Source organism: Gymnodraco acuticeps, unplaced genomic scaffold, assembly GCF_902827175.1.
Source record: "Gymnodraco acuticeps unplaced genomic scaffold, fGymAcu1.1, whole genome shotgun sequence".
Taxonomy (NCBI): domain Eukaryota; kingdom Metazoa; phylum Chordata; class Actinopteri; order Perciformes; family Bathydraconidae; genus Gymnodraco; species Gymnodraco acuticeps.
Genome location: NW_022989983.1, coordinates 2,778,421 through 2,801,140, shown reverse-complemented (window position 1 = coordinate 2,801,140; position 22,720 = coordinate 2,778,421). Strand labels below are relative to the sequence as shown.

Genomic DNA, 22,720 nt, shown 5'->3' with positions numbered 1-22,720 from the left:
TTAGTTTGGTCTTAACCTTCGGTTCTACGTCGGACGTAGAGTTACGCCCAGCTTACGCCCAGCTGGTGCACTCCACTCCTGGGGTCCAAAAGGAGTGCCATCACTTCAACGTGCTGCTGATAATGGTATCATTAGAACCACTGAAATAGTCTCAAGCCAAGACTGTGCTATCCCTGGCCACCAAATCTTTGTTCCACCCGGGAAAGAAGGCTGGATAATGACAATAACACATTGTCGATAAATATAGATGTATAACTCAGTGGAATAGTGCGCTGAACTTTGAATCAGGGGATAGCAAGTTTGAGTCCCACTGCAGTCAGCATGTCGTTGTGTCCCTGGGCAGGACACTTGAGGACACTTAATTTATTTAATTAAAACAGCATGCTTTTTTCTGCTTAAGTGCCACTTAATTAACAAAATTACCCTCTTTCCTTACATGGTTTGTTGCCTTATACATTTGTCTATAAATATATAAATCTCAAATGAATGTTGTATTAAAAAAAGAAGAAGCGTTTTGTCCCTTGTCGGAAGAATCACCAGTAATCACAGATATGTTCTGAATGTTTATGTATGCCTGTAATTGCCCCACACCCCAATGGATGTAAAAACAACTTCTGACGAACAGCACCAGTAATAGTTGAGGCATGAAAATAATGAAGAGATCCACAATCTAATTATATTGAATCAATGCGTAGAGATTGGCTTTGAAATCAAAGAGTCTCTTACTTCTGCTTATTTAAGTCGTAAAGCCTGTTTAATAGTGATGCTATGTGTAACCCATGGTAACATGTCAAAGGAAGGATAGTAAACAGCAGCAAAACAAGTTCTGCAAGTTGCTGCTGGAAAACTTCCAAACTCTTCCAGTTTGGTTCCTGTAGCTTTGCAATGCAACAGTACAACAGTGCATATGACTCATGAGGTAACCTTAACAGTGTGTGCTATTCTATGTATTCAATTAATTAAAGGGTGTCCTAAGTGGTGGAAAGTAACTAAGTACATTTACTCAAGTACTGTGCTATTTTATACTTGTACTTCACTTTACTTCAGTCACATATTGTACTTTTTACTCCACTATACCATTATGTAACACTGATCGTTACAGTTATATATAAAAACGCATGATATATATATATAATGATATGATGTACTGTTCTACTAATAAACCCAGTAGTTGTACAAAGTCTCTAAAATTGGCTCTGATTTAACAAACGTTGGATAATCTATTATAATATTCTATAATAATACAATTCTATGAAAGAGCCATTTGCATGCTTGGTACTACTTGAAGTACATTTTGATGCTAACACTTTTGTATTTATCTGAAGCAAACATTTGAATTCAGGATTTTAAGACCATAGTATTTGTACTTTTACTTAAGTTAAGGATCTGTACTTCTTGCACCTCTGCTGTACACACAGTATGTCCTTTTATGTTACCTGCAATGTAGCACATACGAGTCATCATGATGCAACATAAGCCCTGTCATGACTTCTGACTTTTTTTCAGCTGTGCGCGCGCGTGCGTGCGCGTGCGCGCGCGCGCGCGTGCGTGTGTGCGCGCGCGTGTGTGCGCGCGCGCGTGCAGGCCAGGGGCAGGTACAGTCTGCTACCTCACTCCATCCAGTTTTGGAGTAAGCTTCCTCCCAGTCTATGTCCCACACACACTCACACTCACTAATATAGGGTGCGTGTGTGTGAGAGCAGCATCAGTGTGTTGCTCAGCAGTTGGACGCACGTTCACAGGCAGCGCTGCTCCATCAGAGAGACTCCCATGATGAGAGGCTCATCAGGCACCAAACTCACACACAACCCGGACAGAGCGGGTAAGACACGTCCATGTGAACCTCTTTAATATACCCGTGCATGATGGGAGTTTAGCTCGTGCATGTTTAACCGGATGACAGCCAGAGAAAGGGACATTAAATCCTTCCGAGACGTAAACAAGAGCCGATGTGCCGTCGGTGTGTAGTGCTGTCACCTTTACCCTACATAACAACAACAGGCGGCTGTCTTTGCTTTTATTATAGCAACCAGTCTCATTTGTTTGTGCTTTGACACAGAGGATGGTGAACTGTCAGGCGGATGTGTTTAGGCTGCTGTCGACATTTAAAAAAACACATAGCCTACAAATATGCATTAATGCGCGTAACATTAACCGATCTCTCAGGTCTTTATTTGTTTGTATTCTACTGATCATGATGGAGATGCTGCTGCAGAGTTGCATTTTCTAGTTGTTTGTTGTATTTATGGTTGTTGTACAGTTCACAATGCGATTGCTTTCTATCTTCTGAGCTCTGAATGTTGGTTTCTGGGCTGAATACATCCCTCAGTGTGGTGGATGCTGGTTTACTGCCAAGTGTATAACATACTATATTAGGAAATGACTTATATTCAGTATGGAGCAGGCTAAAGGCTGTTAGCTGCAATCAGAGATCCAGGCAGCAGCTGGGAGAAAGAGGAGGAGCTCACACAGCTTCCTGTTCATGTCCCTAAAGAATGCATTTAACCTTTATGTGATTTATTTCAAACAGTGTGCATATCAGTTACTGCCTGCTGCTGTTCTCTAAAACACTATCCAAGCTTTATGCAGATAAGATAAGCTACTTTAAATAACACAGTTGCCTGACTAACTTTAACACAAAGTATGTTTCACAGTTAGTTCAGTTTGCCTAAAACAACATTGGATTTGTATCTGAAAAGCCACAAATCTATCCCCAACTTGAGTTACTGTGCCATTTCAAATGGACTTGATGAACCTGACATATATTACAGTCTACTAGCAGTCAGGGGATTTGAGAGAAAGAGAGTAAATGCTATTTAATTAGAAACGTCCATCTTGCCATATCTAGGTCACAGGCCCTGTTGCTAGTCTAAAGCTTGATATACTCAGTGTGTCAGATAGTCCATAAGGAACATAAACAGATGAACAGATATGATCTTTGCTTCTCATTGTATGAGAAACACTTGCACAGTGTAATTCAATCTAACCCACACACCTCTGCAAAAGCAATCTCTTTGTAAAGCTTATAATAATCATTTTGTTGACATGAGGATGTATCTCCATGGTAATTTTATAGGTCATTGAGTTCCTGTTTTAATTTGAAAAGCACTTACCTGAGATGGACAACATATTGGAAACACTTTTATACAAATCCTCTGACATGTTTCTCCCACCAAATCTGAACATTTATAGAAATGTGTTGCACTTGCAGCCAGGGCTGTTGAGTTGTTTACATTACAGGTTTTTTTTATTACACTGGTAGTTTACAAGTCTGTCACCACACCTACAGAGACAGAGTAATGCTGCCCCCTCATGGACAGATCATGCTTGTTGGGATTACCTTAAATGCCCTCAATAGAAATAGGAATAAAATGTTCTCAAAATGTATCCCTAGTGATTGCTGATTTATCTGCGGAAACGTTCAGTACCATAAGCGACAATGTAGATATTTGTATATTGTCACAATAAATCTAAGAGCATCACAGAGCCAAATTTAGCACAAAACATAAAATAATCTACATCTAGATGGTTCAACTTCAATATCATGTGAAAAGTATTTCACGCTATCTTATCCATTTACAAGAATGTTGAAGAAGCAATGGCTATGGTGTTATTGTTCCTCTTTAACAGTTAGGCCTACAGCAAGAGACAAGAGGAGTATGAACCAAGCACAAACATTACACGCCCACAGTGAGGAAGGTGAAACAAGGCAACATAACAAGTGGACACACCTGTGTGGGTGGATCATGGGTTACTTTACCAACTGGGTTTAGCTCCTGCTGCCCACAAGAATCTTAGAATAACAAGACAAAGGAAATAATAAAGAAATAGAAGAATAATTATCTTGCAACTTGACAAAATACCTTTTTCTAAGCATTCATTTTGAGGTGCTATATCATGAAAATCAAAGAACATCAGAGATGCTTCAAACACAGGCAGACTTGGACATGTCCAATGTGTCTCTATTAAAGTACCATCACTTTGTCAGTATGGAGCACATTTCTCAACCACCCCGCTGTTGTATATATATTATATACTACACTCAGATATTGTTCTTAAGTAAACATAAAACTACCACAGTGTAGGCACACCCAGGGCCGTTTCTTCCTAGATGCGGACTATGCGGGGGCATAGGGCCCCCGCGGCCACTAAGGGGCCCCCAAGCTGAAAGTATTATTTTTTTTTATTCATCCAAAAAACAAAAAAAGTGTAATTCATACACACAAAGATGAACAAAATTAGTAGAAGCGGGAGGGCTGAAGCATAGCTTGTGGAAAGTAGCCCTCCCGTGCATCATCCTAATACAGCGGCATTATTGCGTCAAATGTATAGAAATGAAGGAGTACAAAGAAATAAAGAAAACAGGAGAAAAAATTAAATAAAAGTTAGGGCAGGAAAACAATAAATGCATATATATTTATATATATATACGAAAACTAGCAGTTTCAACTATCTTTTTTTGGAAATTAAAATACTATAAATATATACATAGGTACTTGGCAAATGAATAATAATAATAATAATATATGCATAATTGCATATATGTGAACACTTATTTTCAAGTGACTTTTTTTACATTCATATATGTTCACGCTGTGGTTTGGAACTGCTTTTGAATGTTATTAGGCATTTTGTTATGGAAAATGTTGTGCATAATCAGTACTGTTTTAAGCTGTACTATCTCAACACATTTTAATAGATTGAGTTTTTTAAATATGGGAGTTGTGTGTTCATATTTACCAACACCACAGGCTATTCGTAATACTTTTTTTTGGGATGTTATTATTTTTTGTAGATTTGTTGAGTACGTATTATATATTTCGGCGCAGTAGTAAAGGTAAGGAAGAAATAGACTGTTATAAAGAGTATCTTTTCTTCAAGAATGTTCTTAGTATGATGCAAAATACCTATTGTTTTTGACAGTTTAGTCTGTACATAATTGATTATGGTGCTTCCAATTGAGTTTTTTTTGAGAATAGTATTTTTAATTCTGCATTCACAATTTTAACAAGATCGCCAAGATTATGATGGGAGCAGAGAATTCAAAGTTCAGGTTCAGCCTCAATATATTTGGGGAGAATTAAAATGAGCCGTCTTTATTTGTAGACAGCCAAGCCCCCCTCCTGTGTTCGCAGTGGTGTTTCTATATGTACAAAAAGTGGTGGGGCACAAAAAACGTAGATGTCTATATATAAGCTTCTGCAGTGAGGTTCATGCCTGGTGAGGCACTGGCACTGACTCTTCAGGTTTACAAATATTATATTTTGACCTAAATCAAAATATAATATTATTTTCAAAACCTTTTTTTGTCTGATGCTTCGATTAATCTTAAACTGACAGTTCAACAAAAGGATACCCACAAAATGTAATTGTATCATTTAAATATTGAATTGTTCCATGCTTCCCATTCCTGGTTTTAGGACGCGTCTCTCTCCTCCTCTTCACACACCACACTTTTCGCGGCACACGTACTTACAGCCAATCAGCTATGAATGATGTGAGATGACGTATGGTGGGGATGGCAGCTCAGTGCCCCTATGGTCATTATTTTTTTGCCACACACATTAAATAGGACAATACTCTGAGCATGCGCAGTGTAGTTTTTACAGTCACCGTTCACTTAGACAGTGAGAGGGAGGGGCATGATCGGGTTTTGTCCCACATGGCTCTAAACAGCTCAATAGGCACACACTGTAGGCACTAATTAGCAGAACACAGACTAAAACAGCAATGTACAGACGAATCAGATGATTAAACATGATCTTAAAATATATTTTATATATTTTGTTATTTATTTTTTGCATTTTTTTGTAATCATTATTTGTAATACTTTCTGCTGACACTAGGTGGGGCTGTGCCCACCTGCCCCTAATGACCAGTCGCCACTGTGTGTTCGGTGAAGCATTATATGCTTACAAATCCAATGTAGGATATAAACACGACTAAACTGCAATGATAGCAAAGCTGTGGCTTGGGTTTTTGGGGTAATAAAGTCCAAATCATCGTTGGGCTGACAGCTGACAGATGCATCTCCACAGATCATCTTAAAGGCTACGGAATCCCCCCCATTGTAGTTAAAAAAAGCTGTGAAAACTAGGGCCCCCAAACAGCATCTTGCATAGGGCCCCCAAAAAGCTAGAAACGGCCCTGGGCACACCAGTAGTAAAAGCACTCAATGTGCAAATTAACCCATTCCAGAATCAATTATCATATGTTTAATTATAATTATTGATGCATTAATGTGTTTATCACAGTTGGTAAAAGGGGTACTATGGACTGACTGCTTCAGGCCGGGTAATTGTGTGCACCTGGTGTCCTGTGTTGTCTCCTCCCCCCTTCACCTGTGTCTTGTTGTGCTGATTAGTGTGTGTATTTAGGCTCTGTTTCTGTTGGGAGGCTGGTAGTGTGTGAGATCCTTGTGGCTGGTAGGATGTGTGCACAGGAACAGCAGGATTGAGGCTGTGTCCTGTGCTCAAGTTGAATAAATGCCCACGTCGGGTTATATTTTTGGACGTTCTGCCTCTGCCTCCTTGCTCGGTCTGGGCCGCTCAACGGTCAGTCTCACAATTGGTGTCAGAAGTGGGATTTGACCAAGTAAGGAAGTGAACATTTTGAGAGGAAAGAAGAGGGACCAGAGAGAGGAACCGCGGCTGGGGGTGGCTATGCCTGGAAAGGACCAGGGGGCCATGGCTGTTGAGGCAGCAGGAGACGAGAAACAAGCAGCAGGAGAAAAAGATTGACTACTTTGAGAGGGCTGAACGCATTGAACATGAGCAGCGAGAGGAGGAGGAGGATCGGGAGTACCAGGAGCGTCTGCGCAAACTCGAGGAGCAGGAACGAAAGCAGCGCGCTCGTCAACAGGAGATCGAGGAGGGGGAACGCCGTCGTGACGAAGAGAAACGGGTCCCAGCCGAGGAGAAACCCAAGGATTGGAGCGAAAAGGAGGTTGCAAAAGACACTGCTTCCTGGGGAGAGGGGGAAGGAAATGTGACGAAGGTAACGTCGTCACTATGGACTGACTGCTTCAGGCCGGGTAATTGTGTGCACCTGGTGTCCTGTGTTGTCTCCTCCCCCCCTCACCTGTGGCTTGTTGTGCTGATTAGTGTGTGTATTTAGGCTCCGTTTCCCTGTCTGTTGGGAGGCTGGTAGTGTGTGAGATCCTTAGGCGCATTCACACTGCGGTACTTTTCCCACAAAGGTTCATGTGAACTCTTTAGTTCGCATGAACTAAGTACAGATCGCGTTCACACTGGAAAAAGTCCCTGGGGGAGGATTAGGCAAATGAAGCCGCTGACGTCACTTGTTCTTCTTCTGCTTTGGGTTTACTGGCAGGCCGCAAACCACTTCACGGCGTATACTGCCACCCGGAGTCCCCGGCCAGAAGTCCCCGGAGTTAGGGACTGGCTTCAGTAGAAGCCTTCCGAGTAAATCGCCAGAACGCCGACACCTCCTCATCTCCACCGCTCCCATGTTTTATTTTGTGTTGCCATAAGTTAGTCTCTCTGCGTTTCTGCGCTGGGCTAATGCTAATGCTAATAATGCTAATGCGAGGATAATAAAATGGCGGCTTCACAAAACTTTTTGGGAGTTTTACGGGGCGTGGTTTGCAATCCTTCCAGCCAATCAGAAATATAGCTCTTTTCTCACAAAAGAGCTGCTCGAAAGTCCCTGCTCTCTCGCAGGGACTTTCGAGGGGGTAAAAAGGTTCACATGAACTAATTTTAGTACCAGCTCTTTTTGGTGTGAACGCGATAAAAGAGTTCACATGAAATAAGTTCACATGAACCTTTGTGGGAAAAGTACCGCAGTGTGAAAGCGCCTCTTGTGGCTGGTAGGATGTGTGCACAGGAACAGCAGGATTGAGGCTGTGTCCTGTGCTCAAGTTGAATAAATGCCCACGTCGGGTTATATTTTTGGACGTTCTGCCTCCTTGCTTGGTCTGGGCCGCTCAACGGTCAGTCTCACAGGGTTGTTGATATTTCACATTATTAGTCAAAATCTGTAAAGGAACTGAAGGTATACATTTAGTGGAGTCAAAGTATGATTCAGCTCTGAATTGTTGTAAGGTAGACGTACAAAGTAGCAACAAATTATAATACTAAAGTAAAGTGCAAGTATCTGAAAATTGAAATTAAGTAGAGTACTTGAGTAAATGTACTTGGTTACTTTACACTACTGGCTAAAATGTGTTATGTCGCTGCGCACTCAACACAGCTGTCGTCATTTACGGTAAACCGGAAGTTGTGCTGCGCCCGTGCTGCGGTTATTACGGCCGACCGTTGGTAAGCCCCGATCACGTGACCGGGACAGCTGTGAGGAGAGCTGTGTCATCTTCTCCATCCCGCAGAGCAGCGCGGATGAAACACCGGTCACACTCAGAGCAGCATTCGGGGAAAAGGCCCCGTGTTCCCGCCGCGGCAGCCTCCACCTCCACCTCGCCTCAAGACAGTATGGAGGACAAAACACCGTCCAAACCGCGGGAACTCACCCAAAACCCCCTGAAGAAGATATGGATGCCGTGTAAAAATGGCCTTCCTGAAAAACACATTTCTCAAAGAAAGGGTGCGTATGAAGACGTGGCGTCAGCTGTTAGCGTCGGTATCTGAGTTACTGCGTTATTGACAACAGCGGGGGAGGTTGAATTACATATCTGTCATTGGTTTCCGTGTTGTTCCCATTTAAATGCACGTTGCTAATTCAAATAGGTCCACCTGCGTGTAGCATGGATCCAGTGATGCAAAAGTAGTTAATCAAATAAACTTTTGACGTATTACCCAAGTATTTTCATGTTATACTACTTTATACTTGTACTCTACTACATTTTGGAACATTTACTAAGGTTATTTTATAATGTATTTAGGCTACTGGTTACTTTATTAATTCAGATGTTGACATACATTACCTAGGAACATCGTTTAAATGTGATTTATTTTATATATATCAAACCATCCAACGTTATATTTAAGTATCTAAAACCGTGTGTGGGTTAACAACAATGTTTTAATTGTAATTAAGATTGTTTTTGTTAAATATTTCACAGTTTATTGTGAAGATGTGCTGCTGAAGTACTATTCTTGATGCAGTACTTTTGGTTTAAATTGAGTATTTTTACAGAATAGTATAAGTACTTTTTCTCAAAGAATATGTGCTCCCTTCCATGATGGGCCACAAAAAGCCTAAAGTGTACATGTTTTGTTGAATGCTCTCTCCACCACTACATACATCTGAGTGTTATGTTAGCTCACATTGGCTTTAACGCGTGACCTCAGTCCTCAGATGTCTTGCTGTTTCCGCAGCCATCTGGTTCACACAGTTATGTAAGGCTTCACATGATGAAGGCTGCTCGCATGGAGGAGAAAGGGCTGGCACTGGGAGAGTTCACCTCTTTGTTACTGGTGCCATGGCTAGCTGTTGGTAAACAGGAATTGTATCCCATCAGTCATGTGAGGGATGATTTGCCCCCCGTGGAGCTGCTGTTTTATCTCACCTCGGTCACTTTTCTGTACAGTCAGTGGCTCATCACTGTGGACTGACTGACACAGGATTGTTTGAATCAATTAGACTTTAATATGGTCTCTTTGGGTGGAGTAAAGTTGGTTGTCAAAGTCTATTACACACTCATGGATGAAGTTGTGAAAGGTGCTTTTGGTATTGTATGTAATGCATGCACTAAACCTGCCACAGTGTTATTCCCTCCTCCGAAGTCATTTTCCATGCCTTTTACAGACAGGAAGTGTTACAAACATGGACATTATTTTACCAGAAAATGCATATAAAGAAGTACCCATTGAAAAGATCTTGCTCTCTGACCCAGTCATCTGTGCACACACTGCGTCTGAATGTGAACAGCGTTACACAACTGCTCAGCCTGGTGCCACCGTGACCTCTGCTCCTGTCTGATTAGACACTCAGGGTGGTGTGATGTGACTTAATGGCAGATTACTCATTATTTCATGCATCGATAATGTGCCAGACCGGGTACAGGAAGATTTTACAACCAATGCAGGCACATTTGTAACTGAAAATTATCAATTGATAAGGAGGGCGTTTTACACTGAGATTGGATCTGTTATGTGATTAGAACATGACTTACACTTTCTCCATTTCCTTTCCAGTATGTATGACCAACTGCCCCACGCTGATAGTGACGGTGGGGCTTCCTGCCAGGGGGAAGACCTACATCTCCAAGAAGCTGACCCGCTATCTCAACTGGATCGGAGTTCCCACCAGAGGTACTCAATTCATTCTAGAGAATATAATAAACAAATTCAGCGTGAGTGTCACCAGCTAAGACAAAGATGATCTCCATTTCTCCCATAGAGTTCAATGTGGGGCAGTACAGGAGAGACTTTGTGAAGATCTACAAGTCCTTTGAGTTCTTCCGTCCAGACAACGAGGAGGGGTTAAAGATCAGACGGTAAGAGTGGCCTCAGCCTGAACTTTTGATTAAGTCACCAACCATGTGAATCATTAACTGATATCTGTGATCTTTACAGACAGTGTGCCTCAGCAGCGTTGAACGATGTGCGGCAGTATCTCACAGAAGAAGGAGGCCAAGTGGCGGTAAGTCAAATGTCTAATTCTGTTCAAAGTGTTGTTGAAACACAGTGCAATGCTAACTATCTTATCTGTTTTTCTTCTGTCTGTAAACAGGTTTTTGATGCAACAAACACCACCAGAGAAAGAAGGGAAACCATCATCCAGTTTGCAGAGCAGAACGGGTTTAAGGTAAAGTGGTGCGTCATATTCTGGGAGAACATACAGTATACTGCTTTATTCACATCCACACTAAGTTCCTCCGCATCATCTTCTCTCAGGTGTTCTTTGTGGAGTCTGTATGTGAAGACCCAGATGTCATACAGGAGAACATAGTGGTACGTGTTTGAGTTTATCTGTTCATTTGATCAAAAAGGATAAGGAGCTTCAGTCCATCTTGTACTCACTCCACGCCGTTTCCTTTTTTAGCAAGTGAAGCTAAGTAGCCCGGACTACACCAACTGTAACACGGAGGAAGCAGTCGAGGATTTCCTGAAGAGGATCAAGTGTTATGAAAACTCCTACGAGACGCTGGATGAAGTCCTGGACAGGTGAGGACAAGCTGCTGTGGAGAGAGGGTTGTTAGACGTCCTAGCTATGAAGCATTATCGGAATAACTAGCTTAGCATTTTAGCCATTTTCAAGTTTATTCTGTCATTTTGAATGATGGGGCTAGAGCTGTTTGGTCTTTTAAAATGCTGAGTATTTAGTGTATCCCAAACCTAAGCTGTCTTATTTTATCCTCAACTTAAAGACCTTCAGTTTACTTTGATAGAAGAGTAAAGAAACCACAACTTTTCTCTGGAATCAGATCTTTTTGCCCTTTTTGTTCTTTAAAGAAAATCTCAATTTGATTAGCAATGTATCTAAAGTGTCCGTGTTCTCCCCTCAGGAACCTCTCCTACATTAAAATCATGGACGTGGGTCAGCGGTACATGGTGAACCGAGTGTTGGACCACATCCAGAGCCGGATCGTCTACTACCTCATGAACATCCACATCACGCCGCGCTCCATCTACCTGTGCCGCCACGGGGAGAGCGAGCTCAACGTCAACGGGCGAATCGGAGGAGACTCGGGCCTCACACCGAGAGGGAAAGCAGTACGTCAAACGTCTTCAATTAGAGATATTTCTTGAGCTTTACCTAACTTGATGATTTAATATGACCTTTGTTTTGCAGTTTGGGAAGAAGCTGAGCCAGTTCCTGGAGACGCAGGGCATCAGCGACCTGAAGGTGTGGACCAGTCAGATGAAGCGGACCATCCAGACGGCCGAGGCTCTCAACGTGCCCTACGAGCAGTGGAAGGTCCTGAACGAGATCGACGCAGTGAGTGGTTTGTACTGGACCGCTGAGAACAGTTGTTTGTTGACGTGTGCGATGCTAATGAAGTGTAATCTGTGTGTGTGATGTCATGGTAGGGCGTGTGTGAGGAGATGATGTACGAGGAGATCCAGGATCACTATCCCTCAGAGTTTGCTCTGAGGGACCAGGACAAATACCGCTATCGGTACCCCAAAGGAGAGGTCAGTGGGAACTCAGTGTCGTTATGTGTTCTCTGATGATGGGAGGGGTGTGTTGTGTGTGTCAGGGCTTCTGGTGAGGTTTTAAATGAAGGGCAAACAGTTTGTGATGTTGTTTTTAAGTTATCTGCCAAATACCTTCTCAATTTATCATTTGTCTGTAACGTCGCAGTTTCTCAAAGTATTTAATTGTGTTGTTTTAGGAGCCCAAAATATCACATTTTGAAGCAATCAGTTTCCATGGCGTAGATCGATTACAAGATGAGTTGAAAAATAGTGGTGCTTCTTTTTTGTACTAAACATGGCTATAGAGTTGAGAATTATTTTGCGATCCTACGATGAGTGGGAAACAATCTTTCAAATAGTATATACTTGTATAATAATGGCTGCACCCGAAAGAGTGTTGACATCCATGATTGAAGTATGATTTAAGCTTTCAGCTATTTGGTTACAGCTCTACTTTTTGTAAAACGTTGCAGCAGCTGGTGGACAGTGTGCCATTGTTTGAAATGTGGAATGTCTCAAAACGGCCCTCCTTTGTGATTTGAATAGCACACCCTCATAGAAACGTACATGTACACACAAAAAACTATTAAAGTGCTTCCAGATACTGAGTGAGTGCACTCTTTGCTAATGAGCCTCGGCTCCAGCCTTTTAAACTGATTTGGATTACAGTAAACAAAGACCTCTTCGCATTAGTCTGAGAGATGTGTGTTTACTGTCTGCTGCGTGTCTGAATGCCTGCCGGTCTGTTCTCACATTGAGTCCATACCATTACCTCTCCGTTAATGAACCACAGGAAGATGGATGCAGGCATTAGCGGCTGCTGCAGGGATGCTCTAGGGAATCCTGCTAGAGCTGGTCTAGACGGCCTGTATTGATTTTTCCACACGCTTAAATGTCAATCTGTTTAACCTAGATTAATTATTTAGCCGAATGTGGGAAAGAAAAAATATTGTTTACGTTTTAACAGATTTACAGGTCTTTCTCTGTTGTATTTAATCATTAAATTCAACTCTATGGGTTTTAATGGGCTCTTTCATAAGAAAAAATATGGATAGAGCCTTCTATCGATTATAATTACCATCCTAATATCACATTTTGCTCAGATTTTCCTTTGTGTCTTGTGCTTCAGTCGTACGAGGACCTGGTGCAGCGGCTGGAGCCGGTCATCATGGAGCTGGAGCGGCAGGAGAACGTTCTGGTGATCTGTCACCAGGCCGTCATGCGCTGCCTGCTGGCCTACTTCCTGGACAAGACGGCAGGTCAGTGCTTCAACGACACCTCAGAGAAGCCCTGGGGTCGTTAAGATTAAATCACTCAAAGACACAAGCACATAAGCTGTTAAGGTAACTTAATCAGAAGTGGAAATGTAGGAAATCACAAAGTTGAAGTAAATAAAGAAACTTGAAAGAAAGGTAAATTCACATGCACATGAAGGTGGAATATTTTGCAAAAAAGTTATAGGTGGGGTAGGTAATTCACTTCAGAAACACTAAATAAATACATCCAAAATGTCATCTGTGGAAGCCGTGGTACTGTAAATCATCTGAGCCGGCCCGGCTAAAATAACTGGATGGCCTACCTGCCGGTCAGCCTTCCATCTGTGCACAAACTTATCTCGTGCCCTCATTGGTCATGTGCGCGTTCGTGTGTGTTGGAGGAGGGGCTCTGTAAGGAAGTCTGAAGGAAGGAGCGGCTGTGTACTTTCAGATTCTAGCGCACTCGAGCTGGTTCTCCATTCTTACCTACCCTACCCTTAAGTAAAGATTACAAATCAGATAATGAGATTATCTCGAGGTTGAACAGGCAGATAAATTACACCTAGTCAAAATATTGTATTCCACACACGGTAACAAGCTTTATTGTTAACACCAGTAATCTCTTTCTCTAACCAGTCCTGTCCTTGCTAGAAAAACCACAAATATGACCGATGAATAGATGTAGTGTCCTGAACCCGTGTGTCTCTCCCCCTCAGAGGAGCTGCCCTACCTGAAGTGCCCGCTGCACACCGTGCTGAAGCTGACGCCCGTGGCCTACGGTACGACCGCTTTCCTGTTGGCCTCTAATTCACAATACATGTATCTCTGATTAACAGGAATACAAAATCCCTCTTATGCTGCATGAACTAAGTCGATTAATGTTTTATCTGCATCCTTTGTAGGCTGTAAGGTGGAGTCCATCAGCTTAAACGTGGAATCAGTCAACACACACAGAGAACGACCAGAGGTGGGTATAACAACACACACACACACACACACACACACACACACACACAGGTACACACAATAAGAAGACCCATTCCAAACCAAACCCTACACACTCTTCACTCCATGAATCCTCTAGTTGTAGGGTGTGAATACAGAAGCCAACCTTTGGGACCAACTCCTCTCTGGCAGGAACAGAAATTGTTGTAACTTTTTGTAACCATGGTTTAGCATCTCTTTGATAATCATAATAAAAACTCAGAAGATCTTTAATGGCATTTCCTTTTTTTTTTGCAAAGCTCTTTTTGTTTTAAATCTAATGTTTAAAGGCTGCTAGGCTTTTGCAACCGCTCCTGTAAATGTCCATCACACTCAAATGTCTGCTGTTTTCTAGATTAGACATGGGTTTGAATGATTGTAGGTAGAAATACAACGTAACCTTTCATTTGAAGACCGATGCCGTTGTGTTAAAATAAAGGCTACACATTTTCCCCCTTACACCCTTTAGATGAATATGCCTCCACAGGGTTTAATGCTAAAAAGCTACGATGAAAGTACTAATTTAGACTAAATGCAAATGTTGGCTTTAATGGAAAATGTTATGAACTGAAATTTACATACTTTTTTAATGGATAAAGTTATATGATGAGAATCGATACACTCATTTACAGGTGGAGTTTGGGATTGTCCGATAACTTTCCAATACCTAAAGCCTCTTTGTGGGATAGTTAGTATTTTTCGGCAAAACAAATTGTCAGAGGAAACGGTAAACACAAACACGCCTCCGTACTGAACGGCCCGGTCTGTGCAGTGATCTCTCCCATGTGTTTTGACCCCCCCCCCCTTGTGTTTTTTGTTGTTTATCAAACAGAACGTAGAAGTGTCGCGGATGTCAAAGGAGGCTTTGCTAACAGTGCCAGCTCACCAATGAGGCAGTGCCCCCCCCCCCCCTCCTTTAAGCCCTCTATACAAACACTGTCACCTTCAGAATCACAAACGCTTTCTCCTCCACCCAATCTGATCGAATCCCTGGTTTCTTCTCTGTAAGACGTGATGATGATGAGGATGATGATGTTGGTAATTGACTGGAATCCAGTTTCTAATTTTGATCATTAATTGTAAGACACAGATATTGTCTCGAGCCCATTCTCCCATTTTTGGAGAGTGAATGGAAAGCAGATGAAGGTTTTTTTTTTTTTTTAAACTGATGCCGTTTTAGCAACTGTGAAGCAATGACTCTCTGGCACCTCTTTGTGTTTAGTGATGTTTGGTTTCTCATTGATCTAGTCTGTTTAACAGATATGTTAGGGCCGGGACTCGATTAAAAAAATTAATCTAATTAATTAGAGGCTTTGTAATTAATTAATCGAAATTAATCGCATTTTTAATCACATATAAATATTTGACCTGAGAACAGTGAGAAGCAATTTTTTTCACATGGATTTTAGTATACCATTAGGCGCATTCACACCGCAGTACTTTTCCCACGAAGGTTCATGAGAACTTAGTTCATGAGAACTCTTTGAACCTGGGGGTGGATTAGGCAAATGAAGCCGCTGACGTCACTTCTTCTTCTTCTGCTTTGGGTTTACTGGCAGGCCGCAAATCACCCAAAGTCCCCGGCCGGAAGTCCCCGGAGTTGGGGACTGGCTGGGAGTCCCAGCAGCTTCTACTGAAGCCTTCCGAGTAAATCGCCAGAACGCCGACACCTCCTCATCTCCACCGCTCCCATGTTTTATTTTGTGTCGCCATAAGTTAGTCTCTCTGCGTTTCTGCGCTGGGCTAATGCTAATAATGCTAATGCGAGGATAATAAAATGGCGGCTTCACAAAACTTTTTGGGAGTTTTACGGGGCGTGGTTTGCAATCCGCCCAGCCAATCAGACATATAGCTCTTTTCTCACAAGAGAGCCGTACGAAAGTCCCTGCTCTCTAGCAGCTCTCTGCTCTCTAGCAGGGACTTTCGTACGGGTAAAAAGGTTCTCATGAACTAATTCTAGTACCGGCTCTTTTTGGTGTGAACGCGGTAAAAGAGGCTAGCGTCCACGCTAGCTGCTATATGTTTTGCATTGAGGTGATACTTGAGGCTTGATGTGCTGCGGTGATATGCGAATTCCTTTTTGCATAATTTGCACACAACCGTGCTCTTATCGACGCTTCCATCCGTCCGTTTTTTAAAACAACATTTCCCACTGTTGTGCACTGTGGTTTGTTGTTGTCTGAAGTCATGAACGTTAGTTGGTGCTCCAGTATAATCGGTACGCCTGAAACTCATCCAGTGAGAAACGTTCCGCGGTGCAAAAATAAGTGCGATTAAAATGCGTTAATTTTTTTTAACGCGTTAATTTTGGTTTAATTAACGCGTTAAAGTCCCGGCCCTAAGATTTTTACAATGTTAACTTTTAGCAATGTTTTTCTGTGGTAAGTCAGTAATTGCACAACGCTAAACATTTGTGTGCCTTTTTTTAAAATATTTTGCACTTTTGTTAAATGGCCTCATTACTAGTTTGTCTTTAGGATGTCTAACGTTGTCTAATGAAGTACAGACACACTTTATGTTTTATTGTATGTGAAGGTTCTTACAGTATATTCATGTCTCTGATCAGACCTGAGAGGAGATACTTGTGTTTGTTTCTAAATAAACTCCTCTATAATTTCATGTTTTCGTACCCCCTCTTCGTGTGATTCATTTTAGAAAATGTGTTCCTCCATTATTTCTGAAAGTGAATCTTACACTAAAGTACTGAGATGGTCATTTTGTAACTCATACTGCTAGAGATCAAAAGACTGATGACTTCCTTCCTATTGGTGCTCTCCTCAGATGTTCAGTGCAGCACTTCCTGCTTACGCTGCAAACTGAAGACTCAGATTTCCATTCATTCATATGCAAAGACTCCACTGGGTGCTGCCATTCATCAGCCTGAACAAAACCCTCACTGTCACACACATATATTCTGCCTCAATTCAGAGTGATAACAAAATGCTTAAAGCTAGTGATACTGGGACATTGGTTAAAGGGTTAATCAGTTCTAGAAGAAAAAAAAGACTATTTTGTAGTGATTAAAAAATTAAGCAAATGTTAGACCCGTATGTTTACATGGTGTGTCATCAGGAAAAATAGGAATTCAAAGTGTAATTTGTATATAATTATATAGTGCTGCCACCATGGGATGCTTGATGTTATGTCAGCATCTGTTAAATATGAAACAGGTCTGCTACTCTGCACTTTAATAAAATAACCGGAAACATCCAGTACAGTTTCAACGAGGCCAAATCATGACTGACCCCATTTAGATTTCTAATAACTCATTTTCTAATATGGCAAATACAGGCTACAGTACATCCACAAAAATAAGTTATCTATTTCAAAAACCACAGGTCATACAGTTAGACATGCATGGGCGGATTATGAGACAATGAGCTCCTGCACAATTATGTAAAGCCCCACCGCCTCTCCTACAAAGAGGGAGGGCTTGTTCTGGGCACGACAGTTAACCATCCATGATGACACTCCGTGAAACTTTTCTGTTAAAGGGGCCCTATTATGCTTTTCTGCCTGTACTGGGACGTGTTTCCATGCTTTACTGTTCAAAAAGCTCTTTATTCTTCTCATTGCTGCCTCTTTTCACCCTCTGACGGGAACCAGAGCCCAGTTTATCCAAAAGGAATCTAACACTGAGTCCTTCCTCTCTCCAGAATGTGAACATCCATCGTTCGACTCAAGACGCCCTGCTCACCGTCCCCCCTCACCTCTGACAGAGAGAACTCCCCTCACCTCTGACAGAGAGACCCCTCCCTGCCTCTCTGTGGACTGGTGGTCGTTTCACTTCTCCATCGTTCAAAACCTGCCCTTATTGATGACCGTCAGTGATGTGCCGACTACTCCTTCAACCCCACTGCCACACACGCACACACACACACACACACAGTAACCCTTATATCCTTCTTTTTTTATTTGAGGGAGCTTAACTTGAACATATCTTGTGTTTGAGCCTCAGTGTTTTTATTTGCAAGCTACAAAGTCTGGCACTTTATTTACGTTACGTTATTTATCAATCACAGATTCTTTGTTGCTATATTCAGGAATTCAATCTGAAGGGTGAAGTATTAATCATGTTGTTTTAGCTAATGATCTTTCAGCTACACATGATGCAACCTTGTTTAATGTGACGTATCTTCAGTTGTAACGTGCAATTTAAAGGTAAGCCTTAAAGAATCGATACAAAGCTTTCGATTATGTCGTGACTTAATGAAGAAATTAATGGTGATTCTCACTGTTGTTAAAAACAAACGTAACATTTTATACAGGTGGGTTAATTCTATTTAAATGAAATGATATGGTATGGAAAATGCAATATTAGCTCAGAGCTTTATATCTCATCTTTGTCTTTATGGGTTTAACTATTAGGGTTGCACTGATGATCATTTCAATTGCTATTAATCTGCCTGTACTTTACGCAACAACGTTTTATTTGTCCTACCGACTGTCTAGGAATATAAGTATTCAGTGTGCAATAATAAATAATAGACAGATTCACAATTGAGGTCCTCTTAAGATTTGTTGTGCATTTAGCTGATATTTCTTCTGTATTTTCTATTGTTCTGAAATAGGTCATTGTGCTGGACGAGAATTTGTAAGTAAAATGTTTGTACTTTAAATACATTTGGATGCTAATACTATCACTTATGTAGTATTTTGAAATCAGGACTTGTTGTGGAGTACCAGAATTATGACCATAGTATTTGTACTTATACTTAAAGGTGGGGTAGGTAATTCACTTCAGAAACACTTTTTGTTATATTCCATGGAATACTCTTAACATCCCGATAGCAATGAATACATTAAATGCTTTGACAATAAATACATTAAAAAATATCATCTGTGGAAGCCGTGGTACTGTAAAAAGCACGACCAATCATCTGAGCCGGCCCGGCTAAAGTAACTGGATGGCCTACCTGCCTTCCATCTCGTGCACAAATGTATCTCGTGCCCTCATTGGTCATGTGCGCGTTCGTGTGTGTTGGAGGAGGGGCTCTGTAAGGAAGTCTGAAGGAAGGGGCAGATTTTTTTCGGCTGCGTACTTTCAAATTCTAGCGCACTCGAGCTGGTTTCTCCATTCTTACCTACCCTACCTTTTAAGGAGTGCTACTCCCAACACTGGTTTCCCGAAAATAAGTCTATTTGCCATTTTCATAAATCAAAAATGATGCCATTAAGTTCATCCTCTGAATTCTCACATTGGTTGAGTTTAATAAAATAAGGATCTGTTATTAGGGTCAGTGCAGTACACGCCTTGTGCAGCAGGGGTGTGTGGAGATATAGCGAGATCATCAAATACCTCTGAGGAAATAAAAGTGACATTATTTACTCTCATTTTGAAACTGCCACTTCTATAATCTTAAATTAAATCATTTGGGTTACGTAACTGCTGAACAGCTAAAAATGCTTTTGCACAGTCTGCTGAATAACTTCCCCTTCCTCAGCTGAAATAATACAGTGGCTGTGTGTAAAGCTGAGCTGTGGTCGAAGTGCAAACTAAAAACAACTTCCTCAGAAGCAGAGCACATCTGTTTTTAGCTTTATATATACAGTCTATGGTTTTTAGGTACAGTACAAATGCTTACCCTGAAAGACTGCAACAGTTACACAGAAAGTTATAAACAACTGGCTTTATTATCTCTCATTATTTTCATACATGTGTTTTGTTGGCTTCTCTACAGACAGCTCTTTCTCCGTGTCTGCGACTAAACGCCACTCTTTCCTGAACAGAGACATTTTGGAGACGAATTTGAAACAACAGTGACGGTGAACACGCAGAGTCACACACAAAATACAAAACAACATGGCCGTTTTTATTTGCAACACTGCGTTCTCAGTGCCCCTGTACTCATGACTATCAACTGGATTAATACTTTAAGGACCCGCCTTTGTTTGGGGATTTGTTCTAAGTGGCGTAAAATGAAACTGGTAAATATTTCATTATATACAGTCATTGATATTCATGAGTACAGGGAAATACTGGAGACGGGTGCAAATGGTGTCATCATCTCCGGATTGGTCACGTTCCTCTCATCTCCTCGCTGATTACTCCACTCCTGTGCTGATTGGCCCTTTGGAGCGTTCTCACGGCTTGTGTGGGACCAACACTGTCATCAGAACTGTGGAGCCAAATCATTCTCAATGTTATCATCACTGAACATTTGTACACAATTTACCATGATTTGTCTTTCTGTTGTATCCAAAAAGAAAAATATTAGCAAGAGACATTCTTACGTTTTTGAGGAATTCCTCAGCAACGATACGAGCCCTGGCGTTAACGGACAGTTTCATCTCGCTGATCTCTTTGTCGATCTCCTCCATGAAGTGGATGACAAAGTCCACCAGCTTGTGTTTGTACATCTGCTCCGTGTGGAAGTTGGTAATCAAGAAGCTAATATCATATCCCTGAAATCACAGTGCAAGGGAGGAAAGTGAGTCAGAGAGAGAGAAACTGCTTTACACCTCAAATGTCACTTGTGTAATTATAATCATGGAAATACACATTGTAAATATTAAGGCATTTTAAGTTGGTATATTGATTCTAAGAGATCGGCGCATGGGCCGCCCTTTGACGTTGGAACGGTTCACATTGTTCCTCTTTTGTCACTGCTGTCTTTAATTCTGTTATCTTTTCTTACCTCTACTGCTTTCCTCCTCAGAATGAAGAAGTTCTCTGCCCTCATCATCATGAAGCGCATGAACTTGTGGCAAAGGATCTTCTCAATCTCATCAGCCTACAGGGAAGACGTTTTTTATTACTGCATGTTCGGTTGTCCAATAAAATCAGGAAATGTGCACAGCCGTTAGACAAAAACAGTATAAATGCTGCTGTTATTAAATCACCTGCTTGACAGCAATGCTGACTCTGACAGAGTTGATGGATCCCTCGATGAGAACCCTCTCCTTGTCATTACGGCTGATCACCACAGGCTGAAGTAGCAACTCCTTACTGCTCCTGTAAACACAGCACAATCCAGCTGTTAAACATAAATCCAGGCCTGTCTGTTATAAACGGTTGTGTTTTCTAGACACTAAGGGTCAGCATTGTGCTTGGGACTTTACATGGTGCTTTAAATAACCACAAAACTGACTTTAAATGTCTTAATCTTTACATTGCATTGCATTTGGGAGACATCTGCAAACAAAGCAGAGCAAGTCCCCGCTGGCAAATTGTACAGCCTTGCCCATGCTTGTGTCATTTTTTCCCCCTCCTAGATGCAAGTTTGCACAAGTCCATACTTGTGTGACAGCTGTAGAAGATCTGCAAAACAGCCTAAGGGCTAAGAAACTGCTATGCAGGGGGATAAGCAGTAGGACTGAAATCTCTAAAGACATGCCATCAAACCTACCTGACCTCCACCTCCGGCTTGTTGTGGCGCTCCACCACCTGAGAGGAGAAGTTCTCCAGGCAGACGGCCGCCTGCAGGGTGGCCCTCACTGCGTTTAGGTAGGGGCGCAGAGTCGCTGTCTGAGGAGAAATAAAAGACAAGATCTTGATGGGTGGTGCTTTTGTTATTAAGATCAGGCTAAAGTTCCCAGTACAGTGTGGGTGACTCAACCGGACTGTGAGGTCATGTTTGATCAGGAAGCGAAATGAGCTGTATGCAGTCAGTTACAACACATATGCATTTATCTTTACAGTTTGTAGATACAACAATCATTTTAGAAAGAAAACATGATGATAATCAACATCAAGCTGATGAAAGGTGTTTGCATTGATGTGGGGGTCATTAAAACATAAATACATTCGCTTACATTAACGGTACTGAATTAGATATTGCGGCGGATCTAAATGATTTACGTCTATTTACTTCACGCTGTCTATACCGAACATATACACAAGGTGTCAACAGTATATTGACATATCTGTATCAATGACAGCTAGCAGCAATAGGAGAATAGGGGCCGAGAGGAAAGACAGCTCAGCTCGATCACTTTAGTTTCGGCAAACCGTGTCAAGGATGCCCGTCCTCTCATTTCACCGAAACCCACCAGAAAACCCGTCCAAGAGAAACACGAAGCCACCTAGCTAATCTCACCTTCAGTGTAACCACGGTTAGCTGACATAAATGGCTAAATTAAGGAATATAAAGAGACATTTAGGGCATTAGACTTACCATTTTTCTGCTGTAAAAGACGGAAGTTCCTCAGCCACGCCTGGGACTCCTCTTCCGTAAATCCTACTACATCGTCTGGTTCAGATAAGGTGCGCTGGTTTTTCATCTGTGATTTCTCCGCACACCAGAAATGCTGCTAATTGCACCTATCACTCCGCCCGGGTGGAGATGGTTTTGTTTAAAAGGAGCACACCCTACGATGAGTCCATTCTGCGCTATCAGCAGGAGACACATTTGTCAGCGACCGTTGGTTCAGAAAGGATTAGACTAATTTTAACATGTTTCTGTTCAATAAAATACG

At 41.8% G+C, this 22,720-nt stretch overlaps 2 protein-coding genes across 6 annotated transcripts; one reads left to right on the top strand and one right to left on the bottom strand.

The window, feature by feature from the left end:
- The first annotated feature begins 1,643 nt into the window (after positions 1–1,643).
- Positions 1,644–18,806, top strand: LOC117543713 (6-phosphofructo-2-kinase/fructose-2,6-bisphosphatase 4-like). 5 transcript variants are annotated; one of them, XM_034212211.1, is made up of 14 exons: positions 1,644–1,822; positions 10,116–10,232; positions 10,321–10,417; positions 10,497–10,563; positions 10,654–10,728; positions 10,818–10,874; positions 10,966–11,087; positions 11,429–11,636; positions 11,716–11,862; positions 11,955–12,059; positions 13,192–13,321; positions 14,035–14,097; positions 14,221–14,285; positions 17,959–18,806. In XM_034212211.1, the coding sequence occupies exons 1-14, from the start codon at positions 1,771–1,773 to the stop codon at positions 18,016–18,018; spliced, it is 1,365 nt and encodes a 454-aa protein (XP_034068102.1). In that variant the 5' UTR covers positions 1,644–1,770; the 3' UTR covers positions 18,019–18,806. The 5 variants fall into 5 exon arrangements, with proteins under 5 accessions (XP_034068102.1, XP_034068101.1, XP_034068098.1 ...); XM_034212210.1 differs by lacking the exon at positions 17,959–18,806 and adding an exon at positions 15,135–15,817 and having other exon boundaries at positions 1,646–1,822; XM_034212207.1 differs by lacking the exon at positions 1,644–1,822 and adding an exon at positions 8,284–8,562.
- A 1,111-nt stretch (positions 18,807–19,917) lies between these two features.
- Positions 19,918–22,576, bottom strand: LOC117543712 (actin-related protein 2/3 complex subunit 4-like). The gene is made up of 6 exons (XM_034212205.1): positions 22,420–22,576; positions 21,652–21,770; positions 21,146–21,257; positions 20,941–21,036; positions 20,537–20,707; positions 19,918–20,421 (listed from the first exon to the last, which is right to left on the bottom strand). Exons 1-6 carry the CDS (start codon positions 22,420–22,422, stop codon positions 20,416–20,418), a joined length of 507 nt encoding a protein of 168 aa, XP_034068096.1. The 5' UTR covers positions 22,423–22,576; the 3' UTR covers positions 19,918–20,415.
- Between the last annotated feature and the right edge of the window lie 144 nt (positions 22,577–22,720).